The following is a 21,186-nucleotide window of genomic DNA, read 5'->3' as shown; positions in this document are numbered from 1 at the left end:
ATAAAAGTGAAGCAGGGCATTTTCCTGAGTCTCTGCTTAGGAGGAGCACTAATAGGCTTTTCTTTCCCCTGGCCTACATAATACCCCTCAGAGGAAAAACAACTCTTAATGCACCATCTCTTGCCTTTTCTGTTACCTACCCTAGACAAATGTTTATGGGTCAGCCCAGAGACGAAAAATGAGACCATTTGAAGGCTTCCAACGAAAAGCTATTGTAATTTGTCCCACTGACGAGGACCTGAAAGACCGAACAATAAAGCGCACCGATGAGGAAGGGAAGGATGTCCCTGATCATGCGGTCTTAGAAATGAAAGGTAGGAAATAAGTGATGCCCAGAGAGCCAACTCAGCAGGGTCCTTAAGAGAAAGAGCTCTTTACTCAGTGTGCCCTTCCCTGCTCCCTAATTATTCCTTTTGTGATCTTCTGCTTTGTCCCTTCCTGGTCCCCCACAGCTGTGAATGGTGAAACTCCACATTTCACTCTGGCAGGGTTTTCGAACTAGATGGAATTGGAAAGCATGAGGGAAAGAGTATGTGGGAGCTCAAACTGGAAGGCCTCCTCTGGCACCCGCTGGCTGGGCTGACTGGGCAAGCCTCGGTTTGCCCCTCTGTAAAAATAAGGATGTGGATCCACTTGCCTAACCCACTCCCTGGGGCAAGGCTGGAGAGAGCTAAACACTGCACTCGGGTGGGGCTTAGCCACCTCTTCAGGAAAGGGTCTTTTCATTCCCTGACAGCGTTAGAGTCAGCCTCTCTTAACTTCTCTCTTATTCACTCTTCCAGTTTCCTCCACCAGTGTTCTGGAGGTGGAGGAGACCAGACCTCAGAAGATACTGACCATTTTGTTTCCTTCCTCCTAGCCAACTTCACATTACCTGATGTCGGGGACTTCCTGGATGAAGTTCTGTTCATTGAGCTGCAGCGGGAAGAAGCAGACAAGCTGGTGAGGCAGTACAACGAGGAGGGCCGCAAGGCTGGGCCACCCCCTGAAAAGCGCTTTGACAACCGAGGTGGTGGTGGCTTCCGGGGCCGCGGAGGTGGCGGCGGTTTCCAGCGCTATGACAACAGAGGCCCCCCTGGAGGCAACCGAGGAGGCTTCCAGAACCGAGGGGGAGGCAGTGGTGGTGGAGGCAACTACCGAGGAGGTGAGACATCTCAAACACACAGTTCTCCTTACCTTTTATTCCCACATTGGGGTTGGGCTTTGACTGCTATTCAGTCAGCACTAAAGCTTACTGAACTCCAGCTATGGGAAAACCAGGGAGAGTCAGACTGTGGGACCTCAAGAAGCTCTCCCACTATCTTACAACCCTGGGCTTGCTTTTTTGCCCTTTTATATGACATGGTGTCATCTATTTCTGTGGCTCTTCCCCCATCTGACCATGATCTCCTTGAGGAATCCTGGAACCTATTGAAAACCTGGCATGCTGCAAATATTAGGAGTGTTGGGGGTTTAAAACAAATGGAAAAGAAGACTCATTAGAAAGTTAATTTGCCTAGCATCACCCAGCTTAAACCAAAACTGGTATTCAATGATCCAGAGTCCAAGTCTTTAGTGAGCGCTGCTTTCTATAAAAAGTCTTTATTCATAATTTAACAAATATGTTCTAGCTCTCCTCTGTCTCAGGCTTATGCTGAATAGTTCTGGGGACATAGCTATGACCCAAATAATTTAATGAGAAAGCCCAAGGATATTGTGACCTGAGATGACCCTGAACCAACCTGCAAGAAGACACCAGGGCTCAGGAAAGATCTCCTGAGGAGTTAATGTCAAAGCTGAGGTCCACAAGCCCAAAAGGAGTTGGCCAGGAGGAGTGTGAGAGAGTTCTAGGCCCAAGACAACAGCAAAAAGACCTTCAGACCAAGCCTGAAGAGGACTTGATCTGACTTGTTCATGGCTGCCATTGGTGCATTCTTCCTGAACATCTCTTTCTAGTTTGTTTCTGTGTTGAAATGCAGAACACAATAACACATAGCCAGGATAGCCCTGATTTCTGTCTCCCTAGGCTCACAGGCCAGGAGAGGAGACAAACCTGCCAGCAGACAATGAAGACCTGTTGTTATCAGAGCGGGAGCATGCCAGGACTCTGGAGAAGCCAGAGGGTTTGCTTATTGGTTCACTTTAACTGAACAGCCTCTGGGCCTGATTGACCATGCCGGAAGCCATAGCAGTCACCAAGGCAGGCCAGGTCCTGGAGTCTGTGCATTGAGAGTGATAGGGCCTCCCTCTCCTGCTGATTTCTCCAATACAGGTTTCAACCGCAGTGGAGGTGGTGGCTACAACCAGAACCGCTGGGGTAACAACAACCGGGATAACAACAACTCCAACAACCGAGGCAGCTATAACCGGGCTCCCCAGCAGCAGCCACCACCACAGCAGCCGCCACCACCACAACCACCACCACAGCAGCCGCCGCCACCACCCAGCTATAGCCCTGCTCGTAACCCACCAGGTGCTGGCAGCTACAACAAGAGCAGCAGCATCCCTGGCTCGAGCGCTAATACCAGCACCCCTACGGTCAGCAGCTACAGCCCCCCACAGGTGAGGGAACACAGATTTGTTCACACATGTGCTTTTAACATAGGAGAGTCCATGGGTCTGAGGGAGTCGCCAACACATGCTTGAGCCACAGCCTCCACTCTTCCCTGCAACCTGTCCTCCTTTCTTCCTGGTAGTGCTCTTCACTGGCTGACCTTGGACATTGCCAAGTCTCCCCAAAACCAGGGAGTAAATAAGCCTTGCTCAGAACTTCCCCCTCCTTCTATCATCCTCAGGAATAAGCTAGAAGCGCTGGTCCCTCCAGCACATGTTTATGTCTCTTGGCTGTTGGTAGCCTCACCCAATTCCTAAGAAAGTCCTCAGTTAGAGTCATGCTTTGTTCAGGCTGAAAAGAGATGATCTCTTGTCATAGGGTTTGGAGACCAGTGCCCCACAGTTGGTTTGGAACTTTGTGCTGAGAAAACCAGCCCTATGCAGCTTCTGGGCTCTATTCCAGTTCTTGGAAAGTCATTGCTCAGTCTTTGGTGCACATAGGTTCCTGCTGACTAGGGCAGTCTCTGTTTATTGCACAGCCATTTCCTGAGCACCTTCCATGTGCCAGTCCTGGGAGCAGCTGCCAGAAGACAGATGAGTGTTTCCCAGTTCCAGTCTAGTTAGAACATTTCCTAGGATAGGAGTTGGTCAGGCATAAGTTCAAACCCCAGCCCCATTATGACCTGGTTTTATGTCCCTGGACAATTGGCTTCATCTGCCTGAGCCTTATTTTCCCATAAAGGAGTACAGGTGTTAGTAGAACTCATTTCCAAGGTTTGTTATAAGAGAGAGAGGGTACCGTAGCTTAGTGGTTGAGGCTCTGGGACTAGGTAAACCTGGAGTCAGTCCTTCAGCTATTTAACCTTGGATCGGTGATTTTACCTTCTTGAGCCTTGGCTTCCATTTCACATCAGAGTTGACTTGAAGATTAAAGGAATTAATGTTGTAGCTTATACATGAGAAACAGTAATTGTCACTACTATTTTTCTCAGATCTTTGAGTAACAACTACCATTTATCACATGACCAGCATGTTGAATACATTCAGCAAGATAATCTGAAGGAGTAGTTCTGTTGTGATTCTCATTTTACACAAAACAAAACTGGGATTTCAAGAAATGCCGTGTGCCTTACTCACCCAGGATCTCAAAGCTGGAATTAAGAGTCCCAAATACAGCCCTAGGGCTGGCATCCTAACCTGTCCTACCATGTCGGAGCTTATTCACCTTCTCAGTCCTAAATAGCCTCCACCAGGGAAGTGCCTTTGTGGGCTCACTACTTACAAAAGCCCTTTGTCAATCCCAGCTGTGAACTGGCTGCTTCATAGAACTTTTTGGTCTTTTTCTCTTATTTTCCAGCCGAGTTACAGCCAGCCACCCTACAGCCAGGGAGGTTATAGCCAGGGCTATACAGCCCCACCACCTCCACCTCCGCCACCACCTGCCTACAACTATGGAAGCTACGGTGGCTACAACCCAGCCCCCTATACTCCGCCACCACCGCCCACGGCACAGACCTACCCTCAGCCCAGCTATAACCAGTATCAGCAGGTAGGTACCAGTCAGGCTCCAATGGGATGGAGAAGGTTCCAAGGGCCCCTCCTGGGTATGTTTTTCAAGATTTTAGCCCCTGCTTATCCCTGAAATTAACTGGCAGTCATCTGGTTCAGCCAGTCCATTTGGTGAACATATCTGCACTGGTTTCTAAATAAATGGTGTCCTACTCTGTCCATGGTGCAGCAAACAAAAGGAAAGGGCTGGCAGAGCAGGGCTTCCAAATCTTGCTTCAGCACCATGGCTAGGGGGCTCCAAGTCCTGCCTCAAGTTAGTGCTAGGCCACCATACCTGTTTTTTTAAATATGATATTTAACTACATTTGAAAAGACACTGGGTTGACAAGCCAGGAGACCTGGGCTTCAGTTCTTAAATTTCCACCCATGTGGCATGAGGTCAGCTGTTTGTCTTCCCAAGGTGCCTTGATTCTATCAGGGGTCCCACGTGTTGCTGGCTATCACTGACCTAGGCAAGGGTTGGCCAGGGGAGGAGCAAAATGTAGAGTGGATGAAGGACAAATTGGTGCTCTTGGTCTCTCTCTCCAGTATGCCCAGCAGTGGAACCAGTACTATCAGAACCAGGGCCAGTGGCCGCCATACTATGGGAACTACGACTACGGGAGCTACTCCGGCAGCACACAGGGTGGCACAAGCACACAGTAGCCAGTGTGTCTGGAGGCTCCCGGGGCCGCTGCCGGCTTCCTGCACCAGCGCCTGCCTCGGCCCCTTCTCTGGCCCCTCCTCTACCCCCACCGGGTCCTGTGGTGCTGGGGATGGGGTCATCCCAGAGCTGCCTCCCTCCAGCCCACTGCCTCTCCTTTGGGGGAGGGGTCTTCTCCCCCACAGGCCAGGCAATTTTCTCTGGATTCAAACAGGCAACAATGACCTTTTATTTTGTTTGTCCCCTCCATCTCCCACCTCTTCCTTTTCCTCCTTGCCCCTTTTTGACTGAAAATCCCTCTTTCCCTTGGTCATCAGTGAGGCCACAGTGACTAAGGGGAAGACCCCTTCCTGTTTGCTCCTCCCAGCCCTGCTCCAGCCCCTCAGCTTCCCAGACCCTCATGCAGTTGGTTGTAAATTCTTCCAGGAGCTGTTTTACTGTCTACTTTTCAGGATTAAAAAAAAAAAAAAAAAATCAAAAACTTAAAAAAAAAAAGTTTAAAAAAGCAAAAGCAAATGTGGAGGGAGGAAGCAGCAACATATTTTTTTGGTAATTATGCTTTTTTTTTAATTTTTAGAATTTGTCTGTTTTTACTGTGGGTCGGCCGTTGATACTTCATCAAAATAACCATTTCTTTGCTGAGTTCAGGTGACCGAGGAAGAGCCACACCCTCGAAACAAAACAAAACACACAAACAAAAAAAACCACAGAATCATCTTTAACCTAACTTTTTATACGATGTCTCAGTTCCCCGTAACTTTGCACACAAGCTTCTGTGTTCAGTTGAATTGTAACTGCTTTTTGTATTTGGAGAGAGTGTGACTATTGAACTTGAAACCTTTTATTCTGGGCGTCTTGGTAGTTTCTGGTGGGATTAAGCGGGTGAGAGGGTGAAGGGAAGGTGGGGGGTTCTTTCCCTTCAGAATATGAAGTTTCCCCCACAGCCTCCTCTCCAATGCCCTCCCAGGTGCCAGACCTCAAGTTTTTCCTACAGTGATATACTTTGATTATTCTTACTTCCCCTTTACCCATGTTTTAACAGGATTTTAACAAACTGCACTTATTAAGAAATGTGTTTGCCCTGTTTTGTTTTGTTTTGTTTTGTTTTGTTTTGTTTTCCTTCAATAAATGACATGGCACCTCCTAGCAGGAAGGAAGCAGGATCAAAACCCTGAAGTGTTACTGCAGTTGAACTTTAATTGGGATGGGGAGGCTTTTTCAAGGGGAAATTATTTACTTATCCATTAAACATTGAGGGATTCCTCTGCCTGGCCTGGATTTTGGTGCTAAGTATATCCCTTTATTCCAATATATCAGTAGTTCTTTTAAAAGTGGTTCTCAAAACTTCTCATAATCCCAAATCCTCATGGGAGTATTTTATTAGAAAGTGTGGAACAGGTCCAGAGGCAGAGAGGGACAGGCAATTCTGGTGGGAGAGAACAGGAGTGGTTTGTTCAGGGCTGTCACTGGATATTGGTTGACCAGGCACCTCAAGTCTGGTGTGTGTGTGTTGCTTTCTGTTGGCCCTGCCTGTTTCTTGTGGTCCAAGCTAACTGAAATTCCAAGAATTTCATTTCTCAGCCAGTATATAATGGGAATTTATTCTGTCCCCTCAACCATCCTGCAAAGCTAGGGGTACAGCATGGCCAGTGCATCTCTGGCTCTTCACAGAGCTCCCACTGCAGTATTGCCAGTGACAGCACAGTGGTTGATGAAATCCTGGGTTGGTGTGAGGGGAGGAAGGGAATTAATAGGGGTGAACTTTGGGGTTGCATCTCCCTAACTATTGTCCTTCCCATTTTCGTTTCTCCATTCTTTCAATACATAATGTGTTCCTTGCATGTTATGGGGGAGAATGCCAGAGTACAGGAGTGGTTGGCTCAGCCCAGCTATCCTCACTGGAGCTCCAAGCCTTTTGAAGGCTGTGTGGCCTATAAAAACAAGGGAGAGGGGAGGCTGACTAGTCTTGAGGACTAAAATGGGGCATCTAAACATGAGAAAGGGCTACTGTTGGCCCTAGCTAGAGTGATCCCTTCACTGCTCTGGGTCCCCTTAGCTGGGAAGTCCCCTTAGCGACAGATGTGTGTGCTAGGCAACAGCACCCTCTGCTGGCCTCCCTTGGTGATACATCTGTGTCGTTCCTGCCTATGGGGTGTGGCAAAAAGGGACCTCAAGGTCTGTCTTCCACATCTCCCAGGTCCTGAGAGAATGTAAACTAGGAAGTTCTTCCTCTTGTCTGGTCTCAGCCAGTCTCTGGATTATGATACCAGCTTACAGATCTCTGCAGTCCCTTACCCTTGTCCCCTTCTCCAATCCTTGCAGGTAAAAGGAGCTCAAGTTGCTTAATATAGTTTATTCAGGCCCCGTGTGGCCTGGCACCTAGTGACCTTAATGGCTTCAGCTCTTTCAGCTTCCCTTTTGAACTTCAGTGATTCATTCTGGGGAATTATAAATTCCTTTGGAACCTATACAGAATGCCATGAGACTACCTTGGGAAAATGTGTATTGAGGGTTTTACTTAAAGATTCATGACACTGGCTGGACACAGTTGTGCAAGTCTGTAATTCCAGCAATTCATAAGGCTGAGGCAGAATTGCAAGTTCAAGGCCAGGCTCAGCAGCATAGCAAGACCCTGTCTCAAAAAGGACTGGAGATGAAACTCGATGGTAAAGTGCCCCTAGGTTTAAATCCACACTACCAAAAATTTAAAAAGTTTTAATAAAAGGGCTGGGGATATAACTTAGTGGTAGGGCATTAGGTGCAATCCAGTACTGGCCCCCCTTCCAAAAAGAAGTTTAAAATTTCTCAAAGTTGGAACACCTTTCATATTCTTCGATCATACTGAAGTATTTACCGCAACAAGAACTAACCAGGACAGCCACCCTGCCTGAGACCTTTCTAAACTTGCATTCCTGATCCTTCAGGTCTCAGCCTTGTCTGCCTCCCTCTCAGAAGCCACCTCTGAGCCAGCCTGGGGAGGGTGACTTCCTCAGCCCCCCAGGCCATTCGTGGTGGTCACTAGTAACATGCCTGTCTGCTGGTAAGAGACCCCCTAAATATTAATAGTCCCTTCCCAACCCCTAGGGCAAATCAGGCCCACAGTTGTTTTTCCTTCACATCTGAAGAGTTCCTCCAGGTTCTGGAAGTACAGAGGGGCAATTTTATCCCCCACCTCACCACCCATCTCATCTAGCCAGGGAGTGGGTGTGATGATAAATAAGTCAAGACTTAGAAATATTCCATGAGATGGTGAAGAAACGGGTCTAAAAAAGCACAAACTCTTAAAAAAAGTTACTGTAACAGCTCCAGGTCCTGGAGGGTGGTCGCCCAACCATTCATCCCAAATATAAATACGCCAGGAGTTAAGAGTCACAGCAATGAACAAATCAACCATGGTTAGGGTCCCTCCAGATTTTCCAATTTCAGACAGGAGAATCTGAACGCCCTTTCAACCCTGCGCCCCTTTCCTTCCTGGCTACAGAGGGCGGGACCAAGGCAGACGCATGCGCAGAGGAAGATCCTCCTTCGAGCCGGAACTTCGGTGCCCGGACGCGTAGGAACACCCGGCCATTGTACAGTGCACTGCCGGAAGTGTCTCTGAGTACTTGGGATTGAGATTGGTGTTCGGAGACTGCGGCGGCGGTTAAATCGGAGAAACTCTGGATGGAGGCTGTGGCGGCGGAGGTGGCGACAAAGGAACCCGATGAAGGTAAGGTACTTGCCACGCGGAGACTGCAGTTTCGAGGAATGCAGTTGCAGTGTCACAAGGAAATGATTCCGTGGGAACGCGAAGGAGAACTCTTTATAAGGGAACACCTGCCCTCAACCTTACCTGCCCGGTCCATCATTTTGCAGATTTTCCTCGCTCCTGTTGCGGTTGACTTCCTTTCTCTCCATTCTTCTCCGAAATTAACCTCTTCCTAGTTCATCCCCTTCCACGCTCCAGGCCAACCCGTTTTCCTTATCAAAAACCTCTCCCCTGTCCTCGGCCAGTCCTCCCACAGTTACCTTCCCTGGGCCAAACAGCTTTCTCTTGGCCCACGTTAACCTTCCGCCGGTCTCGAACAAACTATTTACCCCAGACTAACAGCCCCATTTCATTCTAACCCCTTTCTGCCAAGGCCATAATCTAGTCTGCCTCTTCAAAGTTCTTACTGCATTTCTTTGCTCGCTCGTGTCTCTCTCTCCCTTGCATCTTAGTGTCTTTTACTTCTTCTGGTACGTTCCCCTTAGAATCTAAAATGCTTTTGTCTTGCTCATCATAAAAGTCGTCCATTTCTTCAGACAATCTGATGTGGAGTGAGGGGTAGTTGGGAAATTGGTTCAAATTGGTTCTGGTTAAGAGCTGGTGATTGTCGAAGTGAATGGTGGATATATGAATGTTGGGGGAGGGTTGTCAGTGTACTCTAATTTTGTGTTTGAAATTTTTCATAACAAAATTTTAGGGTTTTTTAAAAATTTTTTATTTGTTGGCGCTGGGGTTTGATAACCACAGGCTTTGCGCATGCCAAGCACACACTCTACCACTGAGCTACATGCCCAGTCTATAAAAATATTTTTTCTGGGGCTAGGGATGTGGCTCAAGCGGTAGCGCGCTCGCCTGGCGTGTGTGCGGCCCGGGTTCGATCCTCAGCACCTCATACCAACAAAGATGTTGTGTCCGCCGAGAACTAAAAAATAAATATTAAAAAAAAAATTCTCTCTCTCTCTCCTCTCTCACTCTCTCTTTTAAAAAAAAAATATTTTTTCTAACCTAAAAAGAAAATCTGTCCTTTGGCCCCATGCTGCCTTCCAGACACCATTTATCTTCTCCAGAGTCACGTACACTTGCCTCCATTCCCTCACTTTCTATCCACTGTAGTCTGGCTTTTACTCTCCCAAATTGCTCTGATTAAGGTTCCCCAGTGACTTGTCCCTATACAGTTTAAACAGTCACTGCATCCAATTTCTTCCTTACTTGATTACTTGGAGTATTCATGCTATTGGCTCCTCCATTCTTTTACTTGTACCTCCATGGCACTCGGACTTTCTTCTTCTCAGGTTGCTGCTTCTGAGCCTTTGCCTTAGTTTATTGTGGCTCCTAAAACAAATTGCCATAAACTCAGTGTCTTCAATAACAGAAATTTATTTTCTCACTGTTCCGAATGCCAGAAGTCTAAAATCAGTATCACTGGACTGAAACCAGGGTGTCATAGGGTCCCCTCACAGGCTCTGGGCTGTTTCTTGTCTTTTCCCAGCCTGTGATGGCTTCTGTGATTCCTGGCTTGTGGCCACATCACTTCAGTCTCTGCTTCTTCCTTTACACTGCCTTTTGCTCTATGTCAGATCTTCTTCAACCTCTCTTATAGGACTCTTGTAATTATGTTTAGGACACACCTGGATACATACTCCAAAAAAATTTCTCCATCTCAAGGGCCTTAATTTACTTATGTCTATGAAGACTCCCCCCCTCCGCCATTTTTTTCCTCCATATTAAAGGCACTGGTCAGGTTCCAGAAATTAAGATACAGCTCTTTGAGGAAGCCAGTGTTTTTGTCTTTTTTTTTTTTTTCTTTTGTGAGTGGGGGTGGGGTGTGTGTGTGTATGCGTGCACGTGTGCACGCACTGCTGGGAACTGAACTCAGGGCCTTGTGCATGTGAGGCAAGTACTCTACCAACTGAGCCAAAGTCCCAGCCCTGGGGAAGCCAGTTTTTAACTTTCACAGTTATAGTCTCATCCCATCGACTCAGTCCTTCCTGGCCTCTCTTCCCTGTCATTGCTCACATAATGTCTCCTACCCCCACTTCCTATCTTGGCTCTGACGGTACCCACAACTCTGTCTCCAGCCCAGCACTTCTCCTCTGAGGAGTCTGGAGACCCGGGTCCCAGCAGTCTTAGACACCTCCTTTAAACACCCCCTGGGCGCATCATAACTTCCATGTGCCAGACCTCTTTCTTATCCACGTCCCTGTCTTAGGGATGATTTGGCCATCCCTAATCCAGAGCCCTGGACCTTATCCTGGACACCTCCCTCACCTTCTAGCCTTTCAGCTCCATGGCCTGTACTCTCAGCCTAATGAGCATCTTCCCAGCCCCCCCCTATTTTCCCTCTCCGTCCTCCACATCCCCTGCTCTAGCTGTCTTCTCTTGCTCAGTCAGTTGACACCCAAGAAACCTGTAACCACCATCCCCTGTGTCCTCCCCATCCCAGGCAAGCTACCTAAAAGAGTTGAAAGAGTTGTCTCCACTTATCTTGACGTATCCCTGCTTGTTGTAGTCTTGCTGCAGCTCCCACCACACTTAGGAAATAGCTCTTACTAGAGTTTCCCCAGTGTCCATCTTTTTTCTTCCTCCCCCCCACCACTTTCTTTTTCTTTTCTTTTCTTTTTTTTTTAATACTGAGGATTGAATTCAGGGGTGCTGTGCCACCAAGCTACATCCCTAGCTCTTGTCATTTTATTTTAAGGGTCTTGCTAAATTGCCCAGGCTGACCTTGAAGTTGCAATTCTCCAGCCTCAGCCTCCCAAATAACTGGGATTTCAGATGTGGATCACCACACCCAGCATGTGTACTATGTTTGATCTTGATTGTCTCCTACATAAGACTGGGTGCTCCATGAGGGCAGGAGTTAGACTGGATTCCTCCTGTGAATCCTCTGCATTGTTGAACCCAGGGCCTCACAGATGTAGAGTTGCTAAAACATGAATGTGTGAATGCATAAAAAAATGAATGAATGGGTAGGTGAACGAGTTAGTAAATGTATTCATAATTTTATGAACAAGTGACAAAGAATTGAGTAAATCAGTAAGTCAGGCCTCAAGGTCTTTGCATGGGCAATTTCCTTGGCCTGGAACTTTCTTACCCCAGAAGTCTCATAACTAAGCGACTCCTTACCTCAGGTCTCTACTCTGATGTCACTTTTTTGCAGTCTTCTGTGACCCTTCCATTAAAATTGCAGCCATCCTCCATTAACTTCCCCCTTCCTTCTTTGTTTTTCTGCATAGCCAGGGAAACACCTAACACTACATTTTTTTTAGTAATTATGTTAATTGTCTGTGTTCCCACTAAAATGTCAACCTCTTGCTCACTGTGGTCTCTCTAGGGCCTACAATATAATAGGTTCATCATAAATAGGAACTGAGTAAGTGAGCACCAAGCCCCTTCCTACCCAAACCCTCCCTCTGCCCCTTTCCCCACTCCATCCCTGAACTAACGAGTCTCCCATCTCCTCACAGGCCACACGGAGCCCAAACCTGGGCACTGGGGTGAGCTGGCCTGGACACCAGTCCCATCTAGACCAGAGGGCAAGGTGGAAGCAGCAGAGAGCCCACCAGGGGCCCTGGACAGTGACATCTCCAGGGCTGAGAATGCAGCAGTCAGTGCCATGCTGCATGCTGTGGCTGCCAGCCGCCTGCCTGTGTGCAGCCAGCAGCAGGGTGAGCCCGACTTGACAGAACGTGAGAAGGTGGCCATCCTGGGCCAGCTGTACCATGAGAAGCCACTAGTATTCCTGGAGCGCTTCCGCACAAGCCTCAGAGAGGAGCACCTGGCCTGCTTTGGCCACCTGCGTGGTGACCACCGTGCCGACTTCTACTGTGCTGAGGTGGCCCGGCAGGGCACTGCTAGGCCACGCACCCTGCGAACTCGCCTGCGTAACCGGCGCTATGCTGCACTGCGTGAGCTCATCCAAGGTGTGGGGCGCTGATGGGTAAGGGGTGGAGATGGGAAGTGGAGACAGAGGGAGGGAGAAATAAGGGCAGGAGAGCAGGAGCACAGACAAAGATCCTGGGGGACACAGGGAGAGACAGAGAAATGTCTGTCATAACGTAAAGCAGAGAGGACAGGAGCCTGAGCAAGAGAATGGGGGACACAGTGAACTTAGAATTTAGTAGATGACAGAATTTAGTAGATGACACAAAACTGTATGATCATTGCATTGTCATCATCGGTTGTCCCTAAGGAAAAACTCACCCCATGCCCAAAGGTACTAGTGGAAACCAAAGGGAATATTTATGACTTTGGGGACAAAAGGGTCTTCTTGAAAAAAACACATGAGAACCATGAAGAAAACATTCTTTATTTTATTTTATATGGTGCTGATGATCGTACCCAGCAGCCCCGCGCATGCCAGGCAAGTGCATTACCGCTTGAGCCACATCCCCGGCCCTCTTTCTTTTCTTTTCATACTAGAGATTGAACACAGGGGCATTTGACCACTCAGCCACATCCCCAGCCCTTTTTTTATTTTTATTTTTTGAGACAGGGTCTCGCTAAGTTGCCGAGGCTAGCTTTGAACTTGCCTCAGCCTCCCAAGCCATTAAGATTATAGGCATGCACCACTGCCAACAATTGGTGCCTTTTTGACCAGGACATAATTAAAAGTATCTTGTGACCTAGACTCCCAGAACCAGTTAAAAGACAAGGGCAAATGAAGTAGAAAGTGAGTTAAGTTCTGATTAGGGGGAAGACCCAAGTTGTAGAGAGATTGATACAGGAAGAGTAACACAGGGATGAACAGGTGAATAAGGATGAAGAAAGGAGGAGGATGAGTGGATGAAGAAAGGAGGTGGGGTTAAATGTGGAAACTGAGAGGCAAGGAAAAAGCAGGAGAAGGAGAGAGACCAAGGGACCTAGAGTGAAAGAGGGAGACAGTCTGAGCTAGGGAGGAGGGATAAAAAGAGAATCTACACAGGTAGATGCAGGGCTGGGGTTGTGGCTCAGTGGTAGAGCGCTTGCCTAGCATGGGTGAGGCACTGGGTTCGATCCTCAGCACCACATACAAATAAATAAAGGTCTATTGACAACTAATAAAATATTTTTTTAAAAAAATCTGGTAGAAGATGCTAGAAATAGATAGGGATGAGGAGATGGCAGGACTGGGAATGCTGAGCAAGGTAGGGACAATCACAGACCACAGTGCTGTACAGGTCAGGATTCTGGGTGGATTCTGGGCCCTGGACTCTGGAGTCAGAACTAGGACCCATAGATGGGAAGAGCTGTGGTCAGGTTTAACTGTTAGCTGAGGGACAATGCCACTCCTTCAGGAAGAAACAGCCAGGAGATGCAAAGGACCTGAGTGAAGAAACCAGGCCCACCTGAGAGGGAAGCTGCACAAAGGAACACCCTGGGAAGAGGTTAGATCTGGTGCTTGCTGCCACACAGGACAGCCCTGCCCCTGCTGGGCACTCCCACAGGCAGATAAACGCCTCCCCTGACCCAATTGTGCTAGCATACATACTCAGATCCACATAGATGGATACACATACATGCCCAGCAGTGTAGGCTTGTCCAGGCTTGTACCCAGACAGCCAAGCAGGCTCAGCAAACAGGCATAGGATGCACATGCAGCTGGTTTGTGTTGTCCTATGTGCCAATCCCCAGACATAGGTACCTGTGGACAGTATGCTAAGGCACATAGTGGGATGTTTGTACACATGTGACAGCAGCTTTTGAATCCTGTCTAGGCACAGTTGTACAACTAGCACCTCAAAAACCCACATGTTCTAGGCCCACTCTCACACACACACATGTGCAGACACATGAATACACAGGTAGATGCAGGCCTGATTGTGCGCATACTCAGCACAAGCATGAGTATTCATGTCCATAGCCTCATATATCCGCATATTTCCCTCTGCATCTGCATGTGAGCGTGCAGCATGCGCACCTGCGCGCGCGCGCGCGCGCAAACACACACACGCACACACACACACACAGACTTGTGTGTGTACACATCTTCCTACAAGCACGACCACACATCTACTAAAGACACATCCACTCTGGCTCTCATCTTTGCAGGGGGTGAGTACTTCAGTGATGAGCAGATGCGGTTCCGGGCGCCCCTGCTCTATGAGCAGTACATTGGGCAGTACCTCACCCAGGAGGAGCTCAGTGCCCGCGCCCCAGTGCCCCAGCACCCCAGACCTGGCTCCCCTGGCACACCTGCCTGCCCACTCTCCGACCTACTGCTCCAGTCTTACCAGGAGCGAGAGCTGCAGCAGCGGCTGCTCCAGCAGCAAGAGGAGGAGGAGGCCTGCCTGGAGGAGGAAGAAGAGGAGGAAGATAGTGATGAAGAAGGTGAGGGCCAACAGCAAGGAGACCCCAGTGTTTGGACACCTGCCCTGAGCCAGGCCTCAGTCTGCCCAGCCTGACGTGTTTCCCTGCCCACCCTTCCCATCTCTAGTATCTAGCCTCTCTACCCTGCACTCTTTGAAGGATCCCTCACTCCAAGCTTTTGATCATGCCTGTCCCTCTACTGAGAAGGTCTTTCTTCTCCACCTTCGGGTCTGTCCTGACCCTGATATATAGCTTTCAGAGCACTGCATTGTCACGTGTTTGATGTGTACCCCTGGGGGACCCAGGCTATCTCAGTCACCTCTGTGTTCTCTGTGCTACTGGGACTAGCTGGGCAGAGCACAGAAGCTACAGCTCTGTGTGAACATGTTCAGGCCACCCTCCCATGGTGTCTCCCTCCACAGATCAGAGAGCAGGCAAAGACTCAGAAACCTGGGTACCCGACTCGGAGGAGAGGCTGATCCTACGGGAGGAGTTCACCAGCCGGATGCACCAGCGCTTCCTAGACGGCAAGGATGGGGACTTTGACTACAGGTGCTCCTGGGCCCTGCCTTCCCTTCCCCCAGCCCGGCACCCCATGACCCTCGGCCACAAACAGGCCCTATGCACCTCTCTTTGTTTTGCATGAGAGCCCTGGAATGGATTCAGGATGTGGGCCCAGAGGTCAGACAGCCCTGTGGTTTCAGATCAACCAGAGGCAGGGGCTAAGTGGCCCTGGACTAGCCTGGTCTTTCTCAGTCCCCTCATCTGTAAGGAAGGGAGTGAGCTGGCCTGACATTGTAGCTCACTATTGATAAAACATTAAAACATTTCTCTTTTGGCAAGTAACTATGACCTTGCAGGAAACCACTACTCCAATCCCTCCCAATGTGTCCAGGAAATTCGGCCACCTCCCCAGGACCCCACACTTCCTCGCTGCAGGAAATTAACCCCTGGCAGGGTTACTGCCCCAGCTGGAGGGGCCTGTGGTGGTTACCCCTACAGTATAGCCCCAGGGGTTGGGGAGGACACATAGGCCACCTACTTAGGAAAAGGATTTGCCATCAGGATAAGGATACAGGAAACTGGTGCATCAGAGTCAGTGGTAAATGATTTGTCCTCTGAGCCAGCGTTCCTCATGGTTCTGAACATAGTCTGACAGCCGCGAGCCCTCTTGTTTCATATCCAGCCTCAATGACATATGAACTCTGGGGCTGCAAACGGGCCTTTGATGGGCTCACTGTTAACATGGGAATCATGATCACCATTACCTCAAGGCTCAGCACATGGTCAGCACCTGGGGACTGGAGCATGGCTGACCCATTGTTGGATCCCCTCACTCTGAAATCAAATGTGGCAGATCTGCTGCCATCTGCAGCAGAGCCTCTCAAGAGCCTCAGTTCCCACCCAAGAAGTGGTGAGCAGAGTGCCAAGCCCCCGTGGGGGGTGGGGGAGGGAGGCCGGTCAGTGAGCTGGCACCATGGCTGCTCCCAAGCCAGGTGCCCCTGAGGAAGTAGGGAGTGGATACCCACCCTGTGCTTAGCAGCCTATGCAGGCCCCTCACCTGGTCGTTCACTCAGCAGATGCCGAGGGTCTGCTGTGTGCAGGCTCTGGGTGCTTGCAGGGAACAAACTAGCAAAAGGTTTCCCTGCTGGAAAGGGTCCCCTCCAGTGAGGGAGACGAAGACTGGCCTGGCTTCTCATAGAGCTGGAAGATGTGATGACACGCAGCCCATGTTCTAAGGCAGACATTGGACAGTTTTGTCTCCCCGGGCACTGACATCTTATTGTCCCCACCAGGGGCTTAAAGACACTGGGATGAGACTTTAAAGCAAAGCAAAGCAGGGTAAGGAGCAGAAGGAAGCAGAGCCTGGAGGCCGGGGAGGGGCCTGAGGAGCTGACCTCTGAGCACGGGGCCTCAGGAGGTGAGGGTAAGAAACAGAAATACCCGGGGAAGGAGCGGGGCTGGGCAGCAGGTGCCAGGGCCCTGCCTTGGCTGAGGAGCAGCAGGGTGGCTGTGGCTTTGGAAAGATGAGGGAGAGAGCTCAGATGGGACAGGTCTGGGTGACCCAGTGAGTATGATGAGGAGCCCTGTGAGGGTTAGAGCTACGCCCGAGAGGGTGACTTAGTGGCTTACGAGAGGGCTTCTCCACCTGGGCACCCCTGCCACCTTTGGGCCAGGCAGTTCTTTGTCATGGGGGGTGGTCTGTCCTGTGCGGTAGGATGTTTAGCTTCATCCCTGGCTTCTACCAGACTAGAGAGCAGTAGCACACCCCTGGTGAGGATAGTCAAGGTGTCTAAGCGTTCTGGGAGGCACAGCCATCCAGCGCCTGCCTCAGTCATGTGGGCCTGTGTGGCCACATCTTCCAGCTTTTAAAAGAAACCAGAGTTTTTATGTAGAGTCTTTAACTTGGAAAATGTTTCCTTCCCTTTTAAGTCTGGACAGGCATAGCATCCCCCTCTGAGTGCTGGTTCTAACTGGCAGCTGCCATCATATGACCTTTGACCTTTGGGGAGAGAAGGTTCCCATGTCCTTGACCTGGGTCTCTCAGGGCTCCCTGACAGCCTTCTTCCCCTGCAGCACAGTGGACGACAACCCTGACTTTGACAACTTGGACATTGTGGCACGGGATGAGGAAGAGAAGTACTTTGATGAGGAAGAGCCTGAGGATGCTCCCAGCCCAGAACTGGATGGGGACTGATGGCTACTACCCCGAAGCCAGCTGCCCACCCTTCCCAGCCCCAACAAGGCAGCTGATTACAGGCCGGCTCGGTGACTCTTTCTCCAGAGGGACGGCAGTGTGGCACCCCTGCCCCATGGGTCTGGTGTCACATCAAACAACACCACTACCTCTTTCTGGAGTTCCCTTCCCTTCTCCTTCGTTCCCCACTCTCTCCTGTCCCATCTGTCTGTCCCTGTCTCTCGCCATCTATCACTGCCCCCTTCCTCCCTCTTCCCAGGTCTGGCCACTGTGTCTACCTCCCCCATTCTCCCACTCTGTGCCCTGGGCTCTGTCCCCACAGCAGGGGATAAATGTTCCTCCTGGGCTGAGGCCAGCCAGTGGGACCCATGGTGGCTGGACTGGCTAGAGTGATTCCAGTGCCCAACAACCTGGGAGAGGGGGCTGTGCCTGGGCCCCACACAGCTTTGCTCTGGCTCCTGGCTCTCTACCCTGCTGCCCTCGATCTCTGCCACATCTGCAACTCTGCTTCTGTTAGGTTCCCATCTTTCTTCTGGCCTCTCTCTGGGCCCATTGTTCTTTCTGCCTGTACATTCCATTTCTCTCTCAGCCTCATGCTGCCTCTGTCCCTTTCTGTCTCAGTCCTTATCTCTCTGGGTTTCAGTCACCCCCCCCAGCCCAGCCCTGTGCCTGTGCACACAGAAACACACACACACCGCCAGACCTGGCTGCAGAGAGCAGCAGAGCCCTGTCTGCAAGGGGCTGGGAGCAAGGGGGACCCAGAGGGCTGCGCAGAGATGGGTCTAGGGGTCATGTGGCCTGCCAGCTGGGGTGTGCAAAGGGGACTCTCCCCACCCCACTCTCCCACCCAGCCACAAGTTTCCCTTCCTTCGCTTCCTCTGCCTCCCTCTCCCTCCCTCTCCCTCTCCTGTTTACACTCCCCAAATACGCACAGGCTGTTATCATGGGCCCTGAGTCATCCCACACACGCAGCCTGCCCCAGCAGCATCCCTGCCCCCAGCCAGCCACAGGGCCCGCCCCACAGAGCCCCCTGCCGCCCTGGGCTAATGGGAGCCAGATGGCTGCCTGTGACTCAGCCATAGCTGTGGGAACCCAGGCGTCCCACCTTCCCATGCCCCCACACCCAGCCCTTGCTCCCCCGGCAGACAGAAAGGACAGGCCACTTTGGGGGTGGTAGCTCAGGCCAAGGGTTGATGAGGCTGAGCCCAGGAGCACTTCACTTGTGAGAAGGAATTGCGACATCCTGCCCTAGCCAGCCTTGAAGGACCCTCAGAAGTGCCTCCTGGGGCTATGGTTCCTGACCCCGGCCTCTAGATCAAGAACGATCAGCACCAGACATGGAAAGTTAGAGCTGAATGGAGGCAGTGGATGTGCAGATGGAGAAACTGTTAAATAATGAGAGCTGCTAAGCAGTCGGGACCTGTGCCAGGCCCTGCCAGGTGCCTGATGCTGGGCTGAAGCCTCCAAGCAGACATTGGCTCTTTTGCAGCTGGTCAAGGAGCCCGGGAACAGATGCTTCAAGGCCACTCAGGCCTCTGAGGCAGAGCTGAGATGGGAACCCAGGTCCCAGAAACCATCCTGCCAGCTTCCTGTTAGATATGGGGCTACCCAATCAAGACAGGTAGAGAGGTGGGAGGAGGACTGCACACTGTGACACCAGGGGGCCTCCCAAGAGCCAGGCGCTATCCTTCACAGACCATCTCCACACAAAAGCCAGGGTCACTGGTTGTCACAGCAGTCCTGTGCAGGGTGTGTGTGGTCAGTGTCACTAATTCTGTCTCCCGGAGGAGATGAAACAGTAGGGCCCAAAATAATCCAGCCTGCTGGACTCGGGACCCCTGCTGGGGAAAAGGAGCTCCAGACATGAGAATGTCTCCTGGGTACGTGCTCCATGGGCACTTTTCCTTGGTGTAGGTATCAGCCTTTCTTTAGTCTATTTGATCATTAAATTTGTTGGTGATATACTTTGCCATACGTAAATTGGTTATGTAATTTTGTAAGAGCGACAAGAGGCGCAGCAATTGAGTCAGAATCGGCGTTAGTCAGATGGTAGAGACATGAGCGAGCGCTGTAGCTGAGACAGAGGTGGAGCCCGTCACAGGGATGGGGATTAGATGAGCAGACAGGAAGAGAGGTGGAGACAGGATCAGGCAGGGATGCAAGAGACACACCCCCTGGGAGCAGCCCCCACCGTGGGCACCTCTCCCTTCACTCCCAGTTGTGGGGATGGGGTGGGTGGAGAGGCTGAGTCAGGGAGGGAGGGCCCTTCTGGGGAAGAGCCCCTCTGTGGGCATCCGGCCCCCACCCCGTTGTCTCCCGTCTGTCCTGGCTCTGACCGGGTTCTGCTGGCTGCTACCCCCACCCCCCACGTCCACACCTCTGTGTGTCCTGCCAGAGCCAAAGCGACTCCCTGCTCCTCCCTCCCTCAGCTCCTGTCTTGAGGTCTCTGCCTGCCCTGTGCCCTCCTCTTGTTTCCTTCAGATCTTTGGCTTCCCTCCCTCCCCCGTCTTATTCGGTCTCTGCGTCTCCGGCTGTCAGCGTCTTCCTGTGACTTTCCATCCCCTGCGGGCCCCTCTTCTCCCTCCATTTCCCTTGCTTCTCCTTCTTTCCCCCTTTTCACTTTTCTTCCTGCATTTGTCCTTTTCTCCTGGGCCCCTGGGTTTCAGCTACTGTCTCACTAACCCTGTTTCCCCATCCCTCTCTCCCTCCAGGTCCTCTGGCCTTCACCCTCATTTTTTCCTGTCCCTCCATGCCCAGCCCTCCCTGGGCCCCCATTTCCATCTGTGTCTCCCAGATCCAGGAAGCCTAATTGGATGTCCAAGTCAGCTCCGCTGGGGGCCCAGAATTAGGGGTCACCACCTTGCCCCTAGGCTGGAGGGGGCAGTAAGGCTTTGGGTCTGTCTGGCCAGAAGGAAATGTCTGTGCTGTGGCCTGGTCACCCCCACCCCTAGACCTGCTGGGCTGCTGCCGCCCCCGGGGCTGGGGCTGAGTAAACACAGCCGCAGGCAGCCTGGGGATATTTATACCAAGGCTGGGCGTGGGGCCAGTGCCCACCACAGCCCCTGCCCTGCCCGCTGCCACCGCCAGCCCTGAGCCAACGTGGCACCAGCAGGCAAGGGGACGCCGCAGACGCAGCCTCCACTTACTCAGCACAAAGGCCAATGGGTGGACACTGGTCAACCAGATGATGCCAGTGGCTTCACAGGACAGGAGGTCTCCCTTCCTTGAAAACACTGGCACACAATACAGACCCACATCCACTCCTGCTGAGATCTCCCAGTGCTCTCACACTCTGGAGCCACCAGCCTACAGGTAGGGACACCAATGCAGACTCCACCTGCTTGCAGCTGCCCACACAGGCTGAAAATACCAGTCCCTGAGATGGACACACACAAGCCACACAGTCCGGAAGTACAGCCTCCCACACAGACTGCAAGAGCCACAGAAACACACCATCTGCAGAACACAAAAGTCCTCAGAATACCAGCAAGGCACACGGGGATCACACACTGATCACACACTAGGGCTGGGGCGGAGCTTAGTGGTAGAGCACTTGCCCAACATGCTCCAGGCCTCGGATTCACCCCTAGCACCACAAAAAAAAAAACATGTACAGACACACAGACACTGGCAACAATCACACATGTGTACCAAAAACTTCCTTTAAAAGCCAAATACACAACACACAACACCTCCTGGAAACATCTT

The 21,186-nt window shown here is 51.0% G+C and overlaps 2 protein-coding genes across 9 annotated transcripts in view; both read left to right on the top strand.

Moving 5' to 3' along the window:
• The window catches only part of Hnrnpul1 (heterogeneous nuclear ribonucleoprotein U like 1), a 35,066-nt gene extending 29,153 nt beyond the window's left edge, over positions 1–5,913 (top strand). For all 6 annotated transcript variants that reach the window (XM_005336459.5, XM_078032004.1, XM_005336456.4 and 3 more), the window contains exons 11-15: positions 146–314; positions 860–1,144; positions 2,252–2,541; positions 3,890–4,081; positions 4,630–5,913. In XM_005336459.5, coding sequence (XP_005336516.1) covers positions 146–314; positions 860–1,144; positions 2,252–2,541; positions 3,890–4,081; positions 4,630–4,746 — 1,053 coding nt within the window. In that variant the 3' untranslated portion in view covers positions 4,747–5,913. The remainder of the gene's footprint in view (positions 1–145; positions 315–859; positions 1,145–2,251; positions 2,542–3,889; positions 4,082–4,629) is intronic.
• Positions 5,914–6,047: 134 nt separating this feature from the next.
• On the top strand, positions 6,048–19,458 carry Ccdc97 (coiled-coil domain containing 97). Of its 3 annotated transcripts, XR_001230099.4 has the most exons (6): positions 6,048–8,453; positions 11,960–12,415; positions 14,523–14,801; positions 15,203–15,332; positions 16,577–16,707; positions 17,358–19,458. XR_001230099.4 is itself a non-coding variant. In XM_021734010.3 (5 exons), the coding sequence occupies exons 1-5, from the start codon at positions 8,408–8,410 to the stop codon at positions 17,376–17,378; spliced, it is 927 nt and encodes a 308-aa protein (XP_021589685.1). In that variant the 5' UTR covers positions 6,048–8,407; the 3' UTR covers positions 17,379–19,458. The 3 variants fall into 3 exon arrangements, 2 of the variants coding, with proteins under 2 accessions (XP_021589685.1, XP_005336517.1); XM_021734010.3 differs by lacking the exon at positions 16,577–16,707 and having other exon boundaries at positions 17,363–19,458; XM_005336460.5 differs by lacking the exon at positions 16,577–16,707.
• The last annotated feature ends 1,728 nt before the right edge of the window (positions 19,459–21,186 follow it).

The sequence above is a fragment of the Ictidomys tridecemlineatus genome, chromosome 15 (assembly GCF_052094955.1).
Source record: "Ictidomys tridecemlineatus isolate mIctTri1 chromosome 15, mIctTri1.hap1, whole genome shotgun sequence".
Taxonomy (NCBI): Eukaryota; Metazoa; Chordata; class Mammalia; order Rodentia; family Sciuridae; genus Ictidomys; species Ictidomys tridecemlineatus.
This window is presented reverse-complemented; position numbering and strand designations above follow the sequence as displayed.

Coding starts and splice junctions, on each gene's coding strand:
- Ccdc97 (XM_005336460.5), top strand. CDS start 8,408: ATGGAGGCTGTGGCGGCGGAGGTGGCGACAAAGGAACCCGATGAAG. Junction 12,416..14,522: donor ACTGCGTGAGCTCATCCAAG/GTGTGGGGCGCT, acceptor TCATCTTTGCAG/GGGGTGAGTACTTCAGTGAT. Junction 15,333..17,357: donor GATGGGGACTTTGACTACAG/GTGCTCCTGGGC, acceptor CTTCCCCTGCAG/CACAGTGGACGACAACCCTG.